Raw genomic sequence first — 20,495 nt, 5'->3', positions numbered from 1 at the left:
CTGTAGACAAAGTGCTTAAAGATAGTGCCTTGTCAAATTGTCTGTTATGTGTAGTCACAACTTTGGTTCACCCCTCGAGTTAGGTGCCTTTTATTTTATGCTTGAATGGCTAACAGATTAACGACTACACCCAAAGCCCATGACTCATGTGTCCATCCAGCGTGGTGGTCTTGGCTTTTACCTTACATGTGGTATTTTTAGCTGTGACTCTTGGATGTAATCCACCTACTGTTAGCGTCGACAGTTTGATTCATGGCGCAGCTCCTCCACGAAAGGCAGAAGTTGAAATGGCACTGAATGTCTTCCTCTTTCTCGCTCTTCCTCTCTTAATAAGGGTTAATACCCCCTTCTGCTCCCTCGAGGCAGCCCGTAATAATTAATTCAGTGATTAATATCCTGGTCTCCAATGGTAATGTCTCTGTGGAAACAGGAGAAGAAGGGAGCTTAAACGAAATGGCGACATGATAGTGGTTTTAATTGACTGCAAATCCCACTTGGATAGAACTGCAGTTATTTTGGTGCTTCCTCTTGAGAATGCAGGATGTCACATCGCAACTCATAAAATGTCAATATAAACATCCAGGCAGCCGTCTGCATCTCCGGTGTAATTGTTCCAGGTGTTTGCAGTCACTTCTGTCTCATTGCTTCAGATGGATTATCTCTATCTCTTCTGCTGAGTCATCATTGCTGAATCACCGGCGAGCTAATGAGAATGCTGTGATTGGCTTGATTAGTCCTGATTAGCTCAGACTGCGTGCATACTGATGGCAGATTTCCTGATGGCTATAGATGAGGCGTAACTTTTAATTTGAGTTGTGAATTTAGGCCAGAAGCAGAAGCTGCGTTTGAAAAAGGGGAAGAATCTGACTTTCAAGTGGTCTATATCCAAGATTTTCATTATTCTATTAGTTCAATACCAATTAGCTTTGTTATCTAGCTAACACAGTGCTGTTTTGCTGCATTGCTTATTGCTCCTGTCAGCAGTCCTTATCCGTCTATGAGGTTGATTTGTTGCACTTATTTAGCCAATTTTGGGCTATGCTGGATGCTGCATGTGCATCTGTGTAGTCGTCATCTTTAGCTTCAAGGTAAAATGGTATTAATGTTTCCCGCTTTGATATTTTGGTAAAAACCTGTCCAGTTACAATTAAAATGTGCATTTGTTTCCTTAAAGGGGGGCTATTGTGCTCTTTCTTACATTCTGTAATGTATATACTGTTACAATGGTGGAAGTTTATATTAAATATTGCTCAAGTTTTAAATAATTAGACATCATCTGTGAGCCGAAAGTTCAGGCTTCAGACTGAAATACTTTGGGGGGGAAGCTGATATCCTAATGTGGTTATTCCACACACAGAGCTCTGGATGTGACCTCAGAAGCCTCATTTACCTGACTTTTGAGGGGCAGCCAATCAGAAGGAAGTCAAGTAAGAATAGGACGGCAACCTCCTCACTAGGAAATAATATTGGTAACTAGGTGATTGCACTGATTTTTATTTATTATTTTGCTGTCAGAACAAAGTTTTGATTGAAAGGTGATTGCAAAGTTTGCCTTGTGGGAGGCAGCCTGTCTCCAAACAATTGCAATCCAACTTTTACAGACTGCAATCACTCTCAGACAGACAGGCAAATAACTGCAATCTCATCTATAAACAGACAGTTTGCAATAAATCAGAGTCAGTCTGTGCTAATGAGCTCAATCTGTCTGCAGCACACTCTTTAAAATAGATGACTCAACTGGTTGACAACTTGGTTGTGTTATGCTTCCATTTCTATATAAAAGGTTGCTGTGTGACTTTGTCATTTTAGGTTAAATGCAGCAACAGCAACAATGCAGCAACAATGTTTCTATTTGTGGAGGAATGTCTGAGATAAGCTGGACTCTGAATGTAAATACTTAATGTCAATTCCTGTTTAATGGGAATTTCTGTGCATGTAGATGCAACTTATCACAGTTAATACCTGTATTATCACAAACAAATTGCATGTAATTGAAACAACTTGACCCCATTCAATCCCCATCTGAGTCCATCTTATTGTTGTTTTTGAAGGCGGCGCCTGGCTGCAGACCTGGTCGCCTTCTTTGAAGCAGCCAGAGTGAAAGTTCATTTCACACATTATTTCACATAATTGTAATCATGTTGTGGTCTCCATCCACTGTTTTCCATTAAAGAGACTGTGGCTTTAAAGGGAGGTGAGCTAAAGCAGCCTGTGTCAGACTGGAAGTGCACCTAGATTGGTCACCAGTTTACATAGACACAGACAGCCACACCTGTAGCCAGTTTAATAATCACAGATCAAACTGACAAGGTTAGGTGTGAGTCGACGATGCTAACCCCCGCACAATTAAAGTATGTTTTGAACTTTGGATACAGATTTGGAGCTTAATGGTTTCCTTTTGAGATCATTTTTTTCACCAAATGCTTCAATTTCTTTTCCTCATGACCTTTCTGGTACTAAAATTCAGCTAAAGTGGAATTTTAATCCTCTTCAGATGGTTGTAGTTCAATACATTTTAAAAGCCTCATGAGATTTAAAAAAAACACAGTTTCTCAGGACAAAAGCAAATATTTGAGAAAAGACAGCGATTTAAGAAGGTTGTAAAGGCATCATTAAAATGATTTAATAGCTCCTAATATCCATAGAGTCTATACAACTAAGTAGGTGATATAAACCACAATATATGTATTCTTTTTTACAGCTAGACAGGTGTAAGATTTCATATATGGCATTTAAAATGACAAACAGAATACAAAACATCCACCTGCGATACGACCAGGCTTTCTTCAAGGTTGACATCACAGAGCGATCCAGTGTCGGGTATTTAAAATCCCACAGATTATATTTCCTCAGGAGATAATGCTGAAGGTTTGTAATATCTTAGTTACGTGTGGCAGCACATCACCATCTTAATGAGAGCAGATCAGAAATGCCAGAGGATTAATTTACAATTAAAACATGGACCCTTTGTTATCTGTACTATGTGATAGTTTAGTTAATGTAAACAGTTTGTTAGGTTTGCATTTCCTGAAAATTTCTGTTATTTTTATATATTTCATTTTATATTTTAGTGAAGAGTTCAACTGTTTTTAATCTTTCCTTTACTATTCTGATATTTTACATCTGGTTTTATCTGCTAATTATCTGCTGCTGCTTGTTTTGGTCATATTTCTTCAAATATCTTTCCCTTTTAGACTAGCTGTGGCTCAGTTAGGTAGAATGGGTCATCTGCTAATCATCTACTAAGTCTACTGTTTAGTGGCTCCATACCTGGCTCTTCCAAACTGCATGTTGAAGTTTCCTTGGGGGTGATACTGAACTCCAGGTTTTCGCCTGACATGTGGGTAAATGAGGCTTGTAGTAAGAAAGCGCTCAAATATAACAGTGCTGAAACTGAGTAGTAAAGCATTTTATAGCCTTATTCTGGATGTGTGTGTGTGTAATGATGCGCTCTGTTTTTCACTTTATACTAGTATAAATAATTTATATATTTTAGTCTAGCAGTTGGCTTGGAGTGATTCAAACATGATACCCACTCTCAGGGAGGCTTTTAATTAGAAAAATGTGTTGGAAGTGTTATGCTTATGCTATCAGTGTTAATTAATTGTTAGTGTCTAGAAACAGAGTCCTGCACCTGAATATTAAGGTGTCTGCAAGAGAGATGTACCGGTTTCATCTAAAGTTGATTTGTAGCCTATCTGAGCAGGCTTTGTTCGCATAAACAGTCCATTTGGAGAGCAAAAGAACGGTTGTTTTCACTGAGGTTCACTGGCTGGTATGACAATTTAGGTTTTAAAAATAATCAACATTCATAAACAATGACTGGTAAAGCCTAAACCCAGATAGTAAGATATCCTGGTTATACTGGAAGCCTCGAGATATTCCCACAGTTCCCAGAGGCTAAAGTATGAGCTCTACACTGCAGGTGTAACCACTAACCTTTAAGAACCCTGTGCTGTAACTTAACCTGACATGCTCCTTCCTAGATATCTAACTACATGTTGCATTCAAGTAGCAGTAGTGGTTCATTTCTAGCTACTTGTAGAGATAGAAACCTTGCCGCAGCTGTTGTTGCATACTGTGATGCATGCATGGTGGGCATCGTTTGGAGTTGAATATCTTACCTGAGGTCACTTTGACATGCAGTCTAGAGGAGCTCGGGATCGATCCAGAAGCTACTACATGACCCTCTCTATCCCCTGAGCCACAGCTGGCCCAGATGTATTTTTGGAGCATTTCAGGCCTGTATTAGTTAGGAGCATAGCCTTCAGTACGTTCGTCACCTGCAAAGGATGAGCAATAGGGCTGTGAGCCTCTGCAGTACAGGTAATATGACCTGACGTTAATTAGTGACGAGATTTTATTTTGCAAAATTATGTTAGAGATTTAGCCGAGGACAGAACATGGGAGCAGAGACAGAGCACAAGAGTGATAATTTGTCTGCTACGAATAAGTCAAGTACCATGATCTCACCTCCAGGTGTCACCCTGGGAGCAAACTAGCACCTCCCCATTTATTTAGGCTTTGCTCAAGGTCACAACTGTCCCCATCCATCCACAGCTTTTACTTCACCTCCTCTTCTGTTTCTTCCTCTTAACCACACATGCTGCAGAAATCCTCAAATCACACATCAAATCTGACAGAAGTTTTTCATCTTATTTTTCCCCACATCAAAGGAGGTAAAAGAGCAAAGTGGGGAATGCATCAGATGGTCAGTGATAGTAACAGAGAACGTACCATATCTAATCCTGATAAGAGATTTGCTTTGCTTTCATGTTGCTTTTATTATCTTTGCATTTTTTTTACTTAAGCGCCACGATCTCATTTTCCCCTTCAAACGTCTCATTCTGTGGCTTTAGATTGAGAAAATGAAAGTTGTTCCACGGAGAGTGACAGACTCAGTACAGTTTATTCTATATGCTGCTTGTTCCAACGGCCCTTTGAAGCTACAGTGTCTAAAATATTTAAACTCAAGTCACCTTCTTCTTCTTCTTCTTTTTACAACCACAGGATTTCATCAGATGTATTCTTGATGTCTTGAAGCATTCGCATGCTTCGTGAGATTTAGATTATTTGAAATTACAGTCAGTGGGATTGAGAAAAACACACAGTACTCGATTTTCGGGGTGAATATGAAAGAGGGGTGCTTTCTGGGGTTAATTTGTAACTTGATCTTAGATTTTACATGTTCATCAATATGAAGATTCGTTACATAAATTGTAAAAACTAAAACTTAATCTAAAATTGTTGAGATTGTTCTCTTTTAGTATTCTTTATATCCAGGGCTTGCCAGACACTCTTTGCTTCAACACTGGAGCCAATTTCTTTTTTTGTCTCTGCTTTCTTTTTCTAATACTTCCCTCATCTAGCTTTCTTGTTTCCTCCACCGAACTCATACATCATTACAGTCAAGTTCTCTCCAAGGTTTTTCAAGCACTTTTCCTTCTTTGCAACCTTCCCTTGTAATGAACACGCTCTTCTTTCACCAACTGCAAACAGTATAGCGCTTTTGGCCTTTTTCATTAATCTCAATTCCTGAGGAAGTTAATTTGACAAGGTTTCAGTTTTCTGGCTTTTTATTTGCCTTGTATGTACAGAAGCTCCTGTATACACAAACTAATTCACATGCAGATGGTGCAAAGGTCTGTAAACCATTATAAATTGGACTGGGACACTCAACCAACCGAGTAAAGCAGGCGCTGGTGTCCAATAACTATTAAAAACAAATCAATGAGCCACACCATCGCACTAGGTTCCTTCATTATGATGATAAACACGGACATTACAGTTCATTTTCTCACGCACGCTGTCCTGTTACTGTAAACACTCAGGGCACCAAATTTAATATTAATCCACTGCAGGAAATGGTCCCAAACAGCAGCACTATTTAATATTGTTTGTGTGGTGTTTAACATCAACATTGCTCAGCTGCTGGAGTAAATTACTGAGGTTAGTTGTTGACAAATACTACAAACATGATATTTTGGTTTATATCAGAAACTGGGATGTGCTGCAATAAATGCCATCTAAATAAGGCTGCTACGAATAAATGAATTAGTATTAACTAAAACAAAAACAATGCACGCAAGAAAAAAAGTGGTTAGTAGTGACTTTTCATCTGGTGTCCACCTAAAAATCTGGAAATTCACATGTGGAAATTCATGCCATGAAGCTCTCGGTGCACAGTATTTATGCTGATGTTAATGACAGTGGAGATTTGGAAGGGTTGAGTTAGTGAGTGAGCAGTGTTGGTGACTTTTAGACACTTTTTCAGGACTCCGAGACCCCGCTCTATGATGTTACGTGGTCTGTCACGAGGGGAGCAATTTATTACAGCACCACGCTCGACTTCTTGATCTATTTAGGACTCATTCTTTCAGAAAGGTTTGTTAAGGCATGGCTAGTGTCTGATTTGATACACCTGTGAGATGCCCCACAGTAATTCTGTCCATATAGTGTGATAAGCAGTGAAAAATGAGGTTAGAGAAATCCATATGAAAAAAAATGCATGATTTTCAACTCTTGAATCTGCATGATGTCAGAGAAAGAGGATATACCCGCCCACTTGTGGTTTACTAGGGTGAACCAATCAGAAGGCAGTTATCATAAAAGAGGAGGAGTTATAACTGATGTTTTACACAGTTAATCCGAATTATTTTGATCTATGAATTACGTGGAGCCCACAAATCAAAATATGGAGTAAATATGAACACGTGTGTAAACTGCATCACGCATCTTATTAGAGGTGATGGGAAGGTGAGAGTGCTTATTTTGAAACGCTTCTATACAATTTTTAATGTGTCATCCAGATTCTAGCATCGCTTAAAGGACAATAGAGCAAAAACGAAACCACCGGAAGCGCTAACGTGACCTGAAAATTACCCAGACTCCCAGCGCAGGGCTTTTCTCACCCCACTCCCCCACTCCCTCTGTTTACTGCAGGCCCATCAAGACACAGCAGTGTGTCACAGTGGATCAAAGTCAGCGGTATCAGCCAGCAAACACACAGCACAGACAGTCGGAAGGGATGGCAAAGAGACTCTCCTCTGCTCCCATTATTACTCTCCCACAATCCACTGCTGATTCTATATAAATAAAGCAAGGACGGGGAAAATGGAGAGGCTCTGACACAGGGAACGAAGGGATTTTAGCGGCTGGGGAAAGAAAATAAAAGGAGACGATAGACATGAGAGGATAGGACTCATCGATGCATCTTCATGCACGCCCTCCACCTCTTAAGGCGTTATTTTACAGTTAAATACTCCGTGCTCAAATATACTCCCAAGGAGAGAGGAGACGAAGAGACGGAAGTCATTTGTATTCAAATCCAGAGCTAATACGTCAATAAGTCTATTTCATGGGCAAAGACTCCTCTGTGTGTATGTGTGTGTGTGTGGAGGAGACATGCTCCACTGCAGCACTTCTCAATTGGAAGCTGCCTTAGCTGCTACAGGCACTTTCATCCGTTCAGACTGAGAAAATGGAGGTTTCCTCAGTGATTCTTTGGTCGGGGTGACGGCTCTGCAGAACTCGTCGAGTAGAAGCACAAAGTGTTTGTTCAGAAGGTTTCTTAGCAGTGCTGATAGTCACGCTTCTTTCAGACGGGCCATAAGGGAACATTAGAAGAGGGTTTCTCATTAGGTGCCTACAGTATGTGGAGTCAGTCGAGGGAAAGGATGCTATCTATTTGTATACTGTGGCTTTTGTGTATTGGGAGCAATGGAATATAGCCAGATCGCAATAAGACACAGTGAAATACCAGCCAAGAACACACTGACTGTTGCAGATGCCTGTCTCCTCCCTTCCTCATATCCCCATCTCTCTCTCTCTCCATCTGACACGGAGGCCTGAGGGTTTTGTATCCGCTGCTGTTTGATTTGCACCGAGGGGAGATCTTGTTTGTTCTCCTCAATGCAGCATTTATGGTTTAAGATTCTCCTCACGACCTTCTGCTGCTCCTGAGCAGCGAGCTATCTGTCTGCCCCGAGTGAAAAAACAAGAAAAGAGCAGTGCTGCCGCCGCTATGCCGGGACCTGCAGCTCTTCTCATCCTGCCAGTAAACAAAAAGAGGGGTTGGGTAAGAAGGGACAAAAGTAGCCTGTACCTTTCTCTTTATCAAAGCTGGTCAACAGAAGCATGTGGGATTTTTTATTTTGTATTTTTTGTGAGGCATTAATGAGAGGTAAATAAAGCTCTGGCAGCTTTTGAGTGTTGTCAGAGCTCCACCTTGTGGTATTACATTAGCATTGTTGGTTCCATGCTTTACTCATATCTCATTCTGTCTAATCTTTCACTATTGTTATACCACTGACTGTCTTCTGTCTTTTTATCTCACTCTTTTCCCTTTTTTATCCTAATTTGACCTCCAATTATCATTCTCCTGCTCTACTTTCTTGCAACTTTCCTTCCCTCTTATTTTCATCCTGCCCGTCCTCGCCATAATCCATCCAATCTGTTCCTGCGCTATTCTTCGTCCTCCCTCCTTTCTATCTTTAAGATCGTTATCGGGACGAATCGTAGGAGGAGTGTGGTGGTTCTTCACTCTCATCATCATCTCGTCCTACACGGCCAACCTGGCCGCCTTTCTCACTGTGGAGAGGATGGTTTCTCCCATTGAGAGTGCAGAGGATCTGGCCAAACAGACCGACATTGCCTATGGCACATTAGACTCTGGCTCAACCAAAGAGTTCTTCAGGGTGAGTTGGTGTTACCAGAGTTAGTGACCTACTTTCAGACAGGTATGGGACCCTGTGAAGGCCTACAATCTTTGACACTCACATGCTCAAAAGCAAAGACTCATCAAAATATTGTTTTCTTCTAGTCCCTATTATACCTTGTCAAGGTATGTTACTCCAGTGATTCCCAACCAGGAGGTATTTCTGCTAGGAAGACAAGCTTGGGAACTGAAATTACAGTCAATGTAATGACTTTTCTACTCAAACAAGTTTGAGTAGAAAAGTTGAAAGTAAATGGACTTTTCTACTCTCCCAGAGTACTCAAAGTGCTCTATACAACACATTCACACAAGTACTGTCTTCTATGCTTTTAAGTGCACACTAACATTCACATACATTCACACTCCGATGGATGCATCGGAGAGCAAATTGGGGTTAATATCTTGCCCATGCAGACTAGGGGGAGCCAGGGAACCACCAACCTTCCGATTAGCAGATGACCTGCTCCACCTCCTGAGCTGCAGCCACCCCATAAGTTGGTTAAAGCATTAGAAATAAGACTGAAATTGGAAATAAAATAAAGACATTTAAAATTAAGTTTTCATAAATGAAAAAAAGTATGACAGCATTTAAAGGTATTAGTTGCCTTTCAGCTGCTCAGTGAGCAGTTCAAAATGTTGGCTGAAAGTAAACAAGCTTTTTTAGTTTTCCAATTTTGGATGAATGGATGAAATAACAAACTTTGTGGCTAAAAATTGTAAATAATTGACTATGTGGCTTTCACTTGAAATTTATAGCTAAAATTCTGTAAAAAAAAAGTATTCACACCCATAACTATATTAGATTAATATTTGAGATGGTAAACTAAAATATAAATATGTATTGTCTAATAAATTATTAAATAAAGGTGCTGTTAGAATTTCAATTAGATTGCAAAGAAAATTTAAGACCTAGCTGGTTAAAATTATAACTAAAGAGCTGGATAGTATAGTTACCAATTAGACTGTTGATAAAAGATTTGATTAACGGTTGAAATAGCAAGTTAAAAGCTAAACGAATAGAACATTAACTGAAATTTATAGTGTTTGTTAGCCACCATTGTAGATAAACAAAAAAGTCACAAAAACATTTTTAAAATGGGCACCTAAATAAAAGCTGGAAATTATTTTTATATTAATATTATTATTATAAGTTGAAATAGCTAGCTAAAAGCATGGCTAGCAATTGAAATGGTTTACTAGACATACTAGATAAACAGATAAAATAACAAGGTAAATTATAAATAGTAAATATTAAATAAATTAAAATGGTGGCTATTAGTTTGGGTTTTAATAACGTATGTAGACAAAAATATAAGCATAATAAATGCAGCTAAAAAAATTTACTTAGAAATGAGAGTAAAGAGTTGGAAATTTGTTAGCTAATTATGTTATTACCTAGCTTTGAGAACAGTTTGCAAAAATATAAACAATAGATCATCATCATCATTGGTCGTCAGTGATAATGTTCACTAGAAGCAGTTATAAAAGTTAGCTAACAGTTCTGTTTGTTCTTAAGAATATGATTAAAGATATGAAATGGGCTGCTAGCTGTTTATCACGCTGTACTAAAACTGCAAATCATTAGTTAAGAGTGTGGCTAGCAGTTAAAATTATTTAGCTAAAAGTTTTTTAACAGTTAGAATTTTGCATTAAGAGTAATAATATTTCATTTTAAAATCATACTCCCATCATGGGAATAACGGCACCTAATTATTTGTTGTTGGTATAGCTGGAACTACTGTTTCTTTATCTGTGAGTGTGGTATTCAGGAAGGATTGCCTTGAACCATCTTGTTTGTTTATAGTAAAGACTTCAGACCCAACAGGACACCAAAGAGTACCAAAGACACTGGGGGCTGGGAAAGATGATAACAAGGCTAAACTGCCACTGAAAGTAGTCAAGAATTCAGTTTAAAATGAGTTTATATGAACACGCTTGAATATGAGAAGTGTTGGTGGCTGGTTCCATCTGACAGCGCTTTAGAGTATACCAGTTGAAAAGGGTTGGGAACCATTGGTCTATACAACTGCCGGTATTGTTATTTGACTTTTTTGCAGTAAAATGTTTCAAAGATGATAAACAAAAATTGTAAATTGTTGAACTGATGCTCCATGTTTTCTCTATTTTGTATTGTATGTGAACATGCGTTCTCTGTCACTCACACATCATCTACCTTTGAACCTCCAAACCCTTCCAAACCCCACAGCGGTCCAAAATTGCTGTTTATGAGAAGATGTGGGGATACATGAAGTCTGCTGAGCCCACAGTCTTCACCAAGACCACGGCCGAGGGTGTGGCGCGGGTCCGCAAGTCCAAAGGAAAATACGCCTTCCTGTTGGAGTCCACTATGAATGAGTACACAGAGCAGCGCAAGCCCTGCGACACAATGAAAGTCGGGGGCAACTTGGACTCCAAGGGCTATGGAGTAGCCACACCCAAGGGTTCACAGTTAAGGTGGGTGGAATAGTGTAACAATATGTTCTACGTGTTGTTATGGTATTCCACCTTCCCTGGTGTGCCGCCTTTTCTATCTCTATCTGCCTCCACATACTGCTTAGTGTTGGTGGGTGGGGCGTTTTATGTGTTTGTTTGAGGGCACAAGTAGCCGCTTAGTGACATCTGTGTTTGTTGCATGCATGTGGGGCTTCATTGTGGGTGGTTTTTATTCACTTTTTTTGTCTTTACAGCTCTCCACAACAGGTAAATGTATGTGCTTGTGCTTGCTGTTTGGGCAAAGACATGTTGGAATGGCATGCTCTGGAAGCTCTCATCTGAAAATGTCTCATTTAGAAGATAATCTGCATTTTATATACAAAATGTAATTGCTCTGAGATATTTAGCTAATGCTACTTCAGTGTTCCTTCACGGTTGACTGGTTCTTTATTTTCAACTAAGTGACTGAAATAGTGCTTTGGGAGCCATTTGAAAGCTCAGCCCTGGGTAACTCTGCCAGACTCTGTCACAGCCTCCCGCTCATAGTGGAATTTACAGACCTGCCACAGAATACAGTGGCATTACAGTGGGGAGTTGCAATTTCAATCCACACACTCATCGATCAAAGCCCTCCAGCAAGGTCTCACTGAGGGGAAAGGATAAATATACTAAAGGCAAAACTGCACAGGGGTGTGAATGAAATTGCATTCACTTTAATTTATTCCTGTGGAGGTATAAGAACACATATTTGAAAAACCAGGGAGAGCACTTTAAGCAATAGTACTGAAATAACCCGTTTTAGAGCTTTGCTATCAGTTATTAGCAGTAGATAACTGTTGTTTGAACCCACAAAAGAGTTACAATTTTTGCCAATTCGTATACATAGACTCCAATATTGTGAAAGTTAAATTCTCCTATACCTCACCTCCCTCACATTTTTAGATCTTTCTACTTATTCTTAATTCATGTCATGTGTCCTGTGGGTAAAATCCAGCTGATGTCTCTTTTTTTTTTTGAGGGGGGGGTCATTTATTTGTTTTTTTATGAGGTGTATTTTATACCTAAATTAAAATTGTTTAACTTCTATTCACTCAGGATAATTTGACATCAGTTCATCTCGTGTATGCATGCAGCAGAAAAAATTTGCTTCATGTTTGGTTTATATGCAAGATTTGACTTTCTAGCAAACTATTGTTTGCATTCAGTAACTGTTTAATCTTGTCCTCTTACATATTAGAGCAGAACTGAGAGAGAACAGTAAGAATATCAAACAAAGCTTTGTGCCCTGTTAGCGATTTGAACTCCAGACCGCCTGCTCTGGGGCTTTTTCGTCAACATAGTTTAAGTCTATGTCCGCAAATATATGGATATTACTGAAAACTGGACTTTTTTCCATTTGGATTTGACAAAAAAGATTAATGTCAAGGGCATGCCAAAGCAACAGATGGCAATATAACCCCAACTATAGAGAGATTTTGGCCAATCGAAAGCCTCCAAACAGTGGCACAGCACCCAGTCTGATATGAAAAAGGTGACCTTGTCCACACGTAAATGCAGAAATTGAGTTTTTGAAAGCTCTGCCTTTGATGATCTAAAATATCTTTTGTCCCCGTAGTTGTTTTCTGTAAATTCCTCTGGTCACAAAACCTAAAGTAGGGTTTCTATCATTTGTTTGCAGCCAGGCTGGTGCCAGTTTTCAGCCACTGCTTTGACCAGGAAGAGTGCCTAACAGATCAGGGTAGTCCTCCCTCCCAGGCCTCTGTTTTGTTGTTTTGAGGATTATCATCTTCTGTCAGTCACTTTTCCGGATATCAGCGAGGAAACACACCAGCGACATCAAGAGCTGGCAACATTGCTGGTCAAGGCTGTGATTTCATATGGCTCCGAACTGGGATATGAGCTCTGTTGCCTTTTGTTTCTGACTGCTTCTATTTTTTATTTTTTATTTCAAAATATTGCAAATAAATTAAAAGGATCAAAATGCATGCTGGAGCAAATCTCTCTCCTTCACAATTTTGCTGCCCTGTCATCAGATATCACTATAGCAGCCTTAAAAAGAAGCCATGAAATTGCTACACGCACTTATTTAAAGAAAGCTTTTCATGGACATTTTTTTCATGCCAATCATGATTTTCCAGAGCAGCTTAATGCTCAGCAATTCTGTGAGCTTTGAATTGGCAGCCATACCTATACTATATGCATGTGTAATCAGGTCTAAATTATTTATAGGTCTAGAGCTAACTAACTAACTGGTGCCAGATTTTTATTTTTTATTTTGCTGGCAGTGCTGATGGCCAACAATTTAAGTGCCAAAATGTAGCACGCTTTTGTACCAGTGATTACTTGTTTTATATATTTTTTCATTTTTGTATTAAGAAACAGTGTACAAAAGGATTATCTACCATACGTATAATTCAGTCACCATGTCTGATTAAAATTAATTAAAGGTATTATGCCTGTTTAAAACAAAGGAAAATACTTTTTACCATTAAACTGAGATTGCAAATCCGGTTAATTTAATAATTATAAAATGTCTTTAAGATATAGAACATATAAAATGTATCATATTAATCAGATCTAGATTAGCAGTGGTCTCAGTTGGCAACACTAGAGAAATTCATGTTAAAATTCAAAATAGACTGAAATTTTCAGAGCTAGGATAGGTTAAATATTTTGCTTAGCAGCATGTTGCTAGTGTAGCCCACAACTTGTGTTCTGGATATTTTTTCTTTTTTTCTCATTTATATAATTAATTATATAATTAATCATCTTGTACCCTTTTAGATTTGTATTATACTGGAACTTTTACTCACATGTGGCATCTGTTTGCAATATTAAAAAAAATTAAACTTTATAGAAAGTTTTTAAAAATATATATATTTTTAGCTCTAGCTGGCTAGGGTATGCTAATGCTAATGCTACAACAAAGAGTTATCTGGGAATTGCTAATTGAACTTTTTTCTAGATTATGGTGGTAAAGGTAAACGTGGGGCCAATACTCACATGAGTACCAAATTATTCTCTGGGAAACATGAGTGTCTGATTAAAGTGCAATCTTACACATCTAGAGGTTTAATGAGCTCTAGCTTGCTAGCTCATGCTAATTAATTAAAATGGCTTGGCTAAAAACAAATGGACTACATTACTGTAACATCAGGAGCTTATTTATTGATATCATTTCACTTTGACGGAGAGAGATTTTGACTCAGGGTGTGTTTGGGTTCTCGAATGGGATTAATGCACTTTTCCACCCTTGTCCCTCTCTTACTGCTACTCCTCCCTTTCCTCTCCCCCCTCTCTTCCTTCCCTCCCAAATTGGACAGCATACTCACGCCCTCTCACCAAATATGTTTTATCGTTTTCAAGAAGTGCAGTAAACCTGGCAGTGTTAAAACTCAATGAACAAGGCCTGTTGGACAAATTGAAAAACAAGTGGTGGTACGACAAAGGAGAGTGTGGCAGCGGAGGCGGTGGCGAGAAGGTTAGCCGCTATGACGCTATGCCCATGTGACCTTGATGTGGGTAAAAAAAAAGAAAAAAAAGAGAGATGTGTTTTTGTTGGTAACAGGAGCATCTGCCGGGTCGATCTCTACAGTTACGCAGAAGATTTGGAAACTGCGACTTCTAATCTAGAGTGGAGAGCGAGTACTGTGGAAGCAGAAATATTTGCCGTACTGTTTATGTAGTGGTCTATTATAATTATAAATTAACACCAAAATAAGTATTTTGGTATATGATTGTAGCCCGGTTTGGGATGTTTTAGTGAGGGTAAAAGAGCCAATAGTTTTGGTTTGACAGTACTAGCCTCCAGGGTTATTCTGACAAAGGTCCCGGCAGTATGTGCCCGTTCCAGAAAAGCGATGCAGCCGGGGCTCCACGTATATGTGTCTGTTAGCTCTGCCCCTTCCCCCTTTAACATCCCCCGATAAACCCGACCCTTTAAAACACATAAATGAGCAAAGAGACACGTAGCATAAGTGGGGCCCCTTACTGGCTTCGTCACTTTGTACTGAAGAGTACTGAGCTGCTCTTGTTGGGCTTCTTCTGATTGAATAACATAAAATAACATGTCCTATGATGTTATTTATGTTATTTTCCCCACCCCACCCTTCCCCGCCCCCCGTGATATGAAGAACGCCCGTAAACCTTGCCGTATTGAAACTGAGTGAAGCAGGAGTCTTAGACAAACTGAAAAACAAATGGTGGTACGATAAAGGGGAGTGTGGACCCAAGGACTCTGGAAGTAAGGTCAGTCTCCACCAGCCTGGGAGCCTCCCCTCCTCTCTTTGTCTCTATGCACACTTTTATAGCGCTGGCAGTTCTGTTATTACAGCAGGCTGGCCGATAAGACACATAACAGACACGCAGGTAGAAACTCAAGGTGTAGCCTGGAGGATACAGCATGACAGACACGAGGCATGGCTCGGCGTTTTTACAGCAGCTAAGCGATGTGATGCAACTGCAGATGAAGGCTCACACACACAGTTGACTGTCACCTGAGATGGTTGAGGGCATCTTGAGACTTTACTGTATGTCACACTAGTTGTCAGTGGTACTGTATGCCTCAGCTGTAGCCGCACACTTTGACAGTGATCCATGTTGCTGATGCACTGGAGCATGGAGAGAGTGGCCACGTTGTAACAAAGCAGCATGTACGATCCACATCAGTCTTAATCAGAAAATTGCAGTGCAGGACACACGCTATCACCTGCAAATGAGACCGAGCATGACAGCCATTCGTTCGTGTTGAGCCAACGCACCTTAAGGATGTAGGTGATTTATTAAGAGGAGATAAATGGCAGGTTGGGAGCATGAGCGATCAGCTGCATACATTTGAATAAACGAGGGGTTAAACGGTTGGAAGAAACCCGAAAGCTCACATTAGCGTAGCTGCAAAGAAAACCAGTATTTGGACAATGACACACTTTTTGTAACTTTGTCTCCTACCTCAAATAATCAGAATGTGACTGAAGTGCAGACTTTCAGCTTTAATTCAAGGGATTAAACAAAAGTATTGGATTAATTTTTTAGGAGTTAAAGCCATTTTTTAAAAAAAATACTCAGTTTCTCATTTTAACAGGCTCATAATGTACTGTTGATTGACAGACAGTTGGCCCGGTGAGGCCCGTTCCTTTGTTGACTTGCCTGGACTAATGGAATCTTTGCTGGAATCTACTCAAGATCCTTTACCTCGTTCATTCTTAATTCACAGAGTAATAAACTCATAAAAGGCCTGAAAAACCACAACAAACAACTGAAGTAAATTATCCAGGGTAATTATAGTTAAACTGAAAAACTAAAACTGCGTGATATAGTTAAATAAGAAAATAAAAATTGTTGAAAAGATTTTATGAACTTGGAAAACAAACTAAAGCGAAACAAAAATGGAGGAAATCTCAGGTTTAGCATTTGTTAATTTAGTAAAACGAATTAATTATCGCAAACCTGAATGGTACTAGGAAAACCTCTAAAACGGCCTGCACAGCTTTAAAAGAAAATCTTATTCTTAAAAATTTATTTATAAATCTTCAAATCACAACAGCAGTCACCTAAAGGCACTTTATATAAAGACCCAACAATAATACAGAAAAAGCTGCTACAATGAAATTGATCCCCCATGACCAAGGACTTGGCGACAGTGGGAAGGAAAAACTACCTTGTAACAGGAAGAAACCTCCGGCAGAACCAGACGCAGGGAGGGGCGGCCGTCTGCCATCACCGATTGTAGCTGAGGGGAGGAAGACCGGACAGAAGAAGTAGCTGCACTAAAAACCTATCAGGAAACACAGCATTCGGTGATGTCCTTCAAAAAATGTTCATTTAGAATTATGTTAGTCGGTCCATATGAGGGACGTGTGTGTAAAAATGTCTGTAATTCCTAAACGGTTAATGCAAAGTTTTTTTTTAAACCCTGGAATATAAACTGAAAGTCTACACTTCAGTCATTAATCACATCATGATTGATGTTTCATTTCAAATGGATGTAGTGATGCACAGTGGCAAAGCTACAAAAAAGGCTGTCATTACCCAAATTTATATGGACTGTATTTACAGCACTACACAGCAAAGGGGATATGTGACAAAAGCACGCTAACTGATATGGAGAAAGTTGGAGATATTTGATAACATGGCTGCAGACGAAGGTTAGAGGTAGTGTAGTGAAAAAATTATGTTTGATCAGTTTTGTGTGTAAATTTGTACGTTTTTTTTTTTTTCCTTTTACGCTGTTTTATGTGTTTAAGTGTTGACTGATCTGCCAAAACTATCTCTAACCCTTGTGTTCCTCTCCCCGCCGGCTACAGGACAAGTCCTCCCAGGCCCTCAGCCTGAGCAACGTGGCGGGGGTCTTCTACATCCTCGTCGGGGGCCTGGGCCTGGCCATGCTGGTGGCACTCATCGAATTCTGCTACAAGTCACGCAACGAGGCCAAAAGAATGAAGGTGGAGGCCCAGTCCCAATCCCAGTCCCAACACCCCCAATACCACCAATCTCACCGTCACTGCTACCCCTGCCAGACAGGCAGCCCCCGCAATAGCCCCGAGCCTAGCCAAAGCCAGAGTCCCCGGCCCAGCCCCACCATCCACAACTTAGCCGAGTTTAGTGAGGTTTTCAATGGTTATGGCAGCGATGGGGAAGCTGATAAGATGTAGATGGGGTTTTCGTAGAAGGTCCTCCCAGGCCTTTTCTCCCCCCCTCACTAGCTCCCTGCACAGAGACTGTAAGTGAAACCAATCACACCCCCGCTGCTAGCTTCAACATGCTGAGTGACTGTCGTGACCAGTGGCAAACTGCTTCCCACATTTCTGTCCTATCCGCTCACTATGTGGTCATGTGACGTCCTGGTCTGCGTTCAAGCTTTTTTCTCAGTGTGACAGGAAGCCATGAGTCATCTTCAGACATGACGTCGACTGCGCTGCTTCGCAGCTTGTGTGGCTGCAGATGTTGGTCCTAATTTATTGAGCTGTTTTCCTGCCAAAATCCAACAAACACTGCTTATACTGAACAAGATATTCATCGATAATGCTCAAAGTACACGATAAATGTCATTAATGACAACCTTTTTCTAAATATATCACTAGAAACTATAATATTATAATGTTATAATATTATATAATGTAAGCTTGGGTAGTTTCATTGGAATAGAAATCTAGATACAGATTTGTAGAAGATATTTCTAATGTTTTTTAGAGTAAAAAGCTGAACAGCTTTTAAAATCCAAGCCTTACTGTGAAGGTCTGCAGCAGCTGTGGTCATAGTGCTTTTACGCACAGCTCCTTAGACTGTGTATAAATGATGGAGTACCTTTCTGGTTAAAGTAAAACTTTCTTATTATGTCCAGCAGGGGGCGACTCTCAGGAACACCACTGTATGGAAGTCTGAGAAATTTCCCTTCGTTTCCTTTGTTTACACTGTCCTGATGAATTTACTATCCCAGTTGCTAGTTTTAAGCCTTACTGAACCCAACATGATGCTTATTTGGAAAATTATGCTACCATTAGCATCAAGAAGGAGGAAAAAGCAGGCTGCTGTATGAGACTCCCTCAGTTTCTCTGAAAACACTCATGTGGAGGCTTCTCAACCAAACCCTCAATAATTTATGAGTAATGGCAGCTATGTGCATCTTTTATACACAGTCTATGCTCAGCCTATCACAATTATAACAGGGAGGAAAGTCATGATAAATGAGGACCAATGTCTTACTTGTACACACATGTCTACACTTGTGAGGGGATTTCATCTAAACTGCAGAGCATTCGTGCATCAGACGTCCACTCTGATCCTCTGATGAATATGAAGCCACTACATAACAAAAAAAAATCATCTCAGAGCATGTAGGAAGTGTATCTACTAAAGCCATATTTAAGCTGAGGTTAACACAAGTGACACCACCTCTCAAGCTGGACTTTATTGATGTGAACTCTGGATATTTCCCCCAGGTCCCTGACCATTAGACTTTCAGATAGCTCTCCTCGTTCGATGTATATCTGTCCTACGTGGTTATGTGTCCCCCATCAGCACTTCAGCACAAACTCTTCATTAGCTTGACTGTTGCTTAGTCAGCTTCCCTGTCCCACTGGCTGCAACTATCACTCACTGTGTAACACTGCTGGTGCTAATGGATTTACATGTAGTATGGGGCTGCTACTGTTCTGAATGGCTGTGAAAGGTGGTTGCTACATTACTGTGTTTACATACATTTATATATATATATACATATATTTAAGTGTATAGTTATGGTATACAGTGGGCCCGTTCTAGAAGTTTTTTGCATGTTGGAGTTTTAGTGTTTGGTATTTGTTATAAGTGAGAGGTTTGTTGGTGGAGAAGAATTAATGTAGCCACTCCTGTAACTGCTGTATTCCACCTCTGTGGTCCACTCACACCTTTCATCACAAATTTACAAATTATTACTTTACTTTTAAAAGTTCATTAACAAATATTGGTCATAAGAGAAATATTACTAAGTAATTAACTTTAAAATTGTTTCTTTTTATAATATCTATTTGAAATATAAGTATTTCCTAGCATTTTACAACTAAATTACTAGAACCACGCCAAACAGTGTTTACTATGTTACCTTATACTATAATTATACAATACAGTACACCGTACATATTTATTAGACCACCATGTGTCAGATCTATGACAGGTGGTCTAAATTTATTAACATCTGTAAAAATAAAAGATTAAAAGTAAAATTTCTATTTACGTTTTAAAATGAGAATTACAAATTTCAGTTAACTGGTTTTTATTTATTTATTGTAGATGACCCCATGGATCTCATCCCAGTTTATACTTATTTCACTTTATTCTATTGTGATTTTAAAATTCTTGTTTATTACCTTATTAAGTTATTGTATTGTATAGTATTGTATTGCCCTTCCAAACATTTGTAAAGTTTTCTAAAAGTCACTGAGTTTTCCTTCCACCTAGATATTCTATGGTCTACTCCTTAAGTGTAATTACTAAAAATAGGAAGTGTTCAAGGACCACAGTGACTCAGCCACTGGATTGGCAGACCACGTAAAATTACAGAGCGGGGTCACATAAAGTTATTCAAATACATTTATTTTTTAATGTTAAAAAATAAACACCTAGAAACATTTTTTATTAAAAAGACGGTTCATCCTTTATCCGGCATTAACATCAGCACAGAGAGTGTGCACCAGGAGCTTCATAGCACAGGTTTCCATGGCTGAGCTGGTTTCGTAGGTGGCCCAGCACTTCTGACAGCAAACTGTATATTTTACCTTACTTCTCTTTGCCCACCTGGAGTACCATCACAGGCCACCGGGGGGCTGCAGTGATGTTTAAAGACACATCAAAGTACTGTTTGGTTCAAAGC

General features: G+C 39.5%; 1 protein-coding gene across 4 annotated transcripts in view; it reads left to right on the top strand.

Moving 5' to 3' along the window:
- Positions 1 to 20,495, top strand: part of gria4b (glutamate receptor, ionotropic, AMPA 4b) — a 157,348-nt gene that overhangs the window by 134,129 nt on the left and 2,724 nt on the right. Inside the window, exons 12-15 of one of the 4 annotated variants that reach the window (XR_001290280.1) lie at positions 8,498 to 8,696; positions 10,923 to 11,170; positions 15,283 to 15,397; positions 17,452 to 17,867. Coding sequence is in view for 2 of the 4 variants with exons in the window: in XM_005725376.2 (XP_005725433.1) it covers positions 8,498 to 8,696; positions 10,923 to 11,170; positions 15,283 to 15,397; positions 17,452 to 17,589 (700 nt within the window). In the remaining 2 variants the exon portion in view is untranslated. Of the gene's footprint in view, positions 1 to 8,497; positions 8,697 to 10,922; positions 11,171 to 14,515; positions 14,631 to 15,282; positions 15,398 to 17,451; positions 17,868 to 20,495 lie in introns of all 4 variants that reach the window. The other 3 variants (XR_001290279.1, XM_005725376.2, XM_005725375.2) reach the window with 3 other exon arrangements.

This window comes from Pundamilia nyererei, unplaced genomic scaffold (assembly GCF_000239375.1).
Source record: "Pundamilia nyererei isolate P.nyererei 1_Seehausen unplaced genomic scaffold, PunNye1.0 scaffold00015, whole genome shotgun sequence".
Lineage (NCBI taxonomy): Eukaryota > Metazoa > Chordata > Actinopteri > Cichliformes > Cichlidae > Pundamilia > Pundamilia nyererei.
This window is presented reverse-complemented; position numbering and strand designations above follow the sequence as displayed.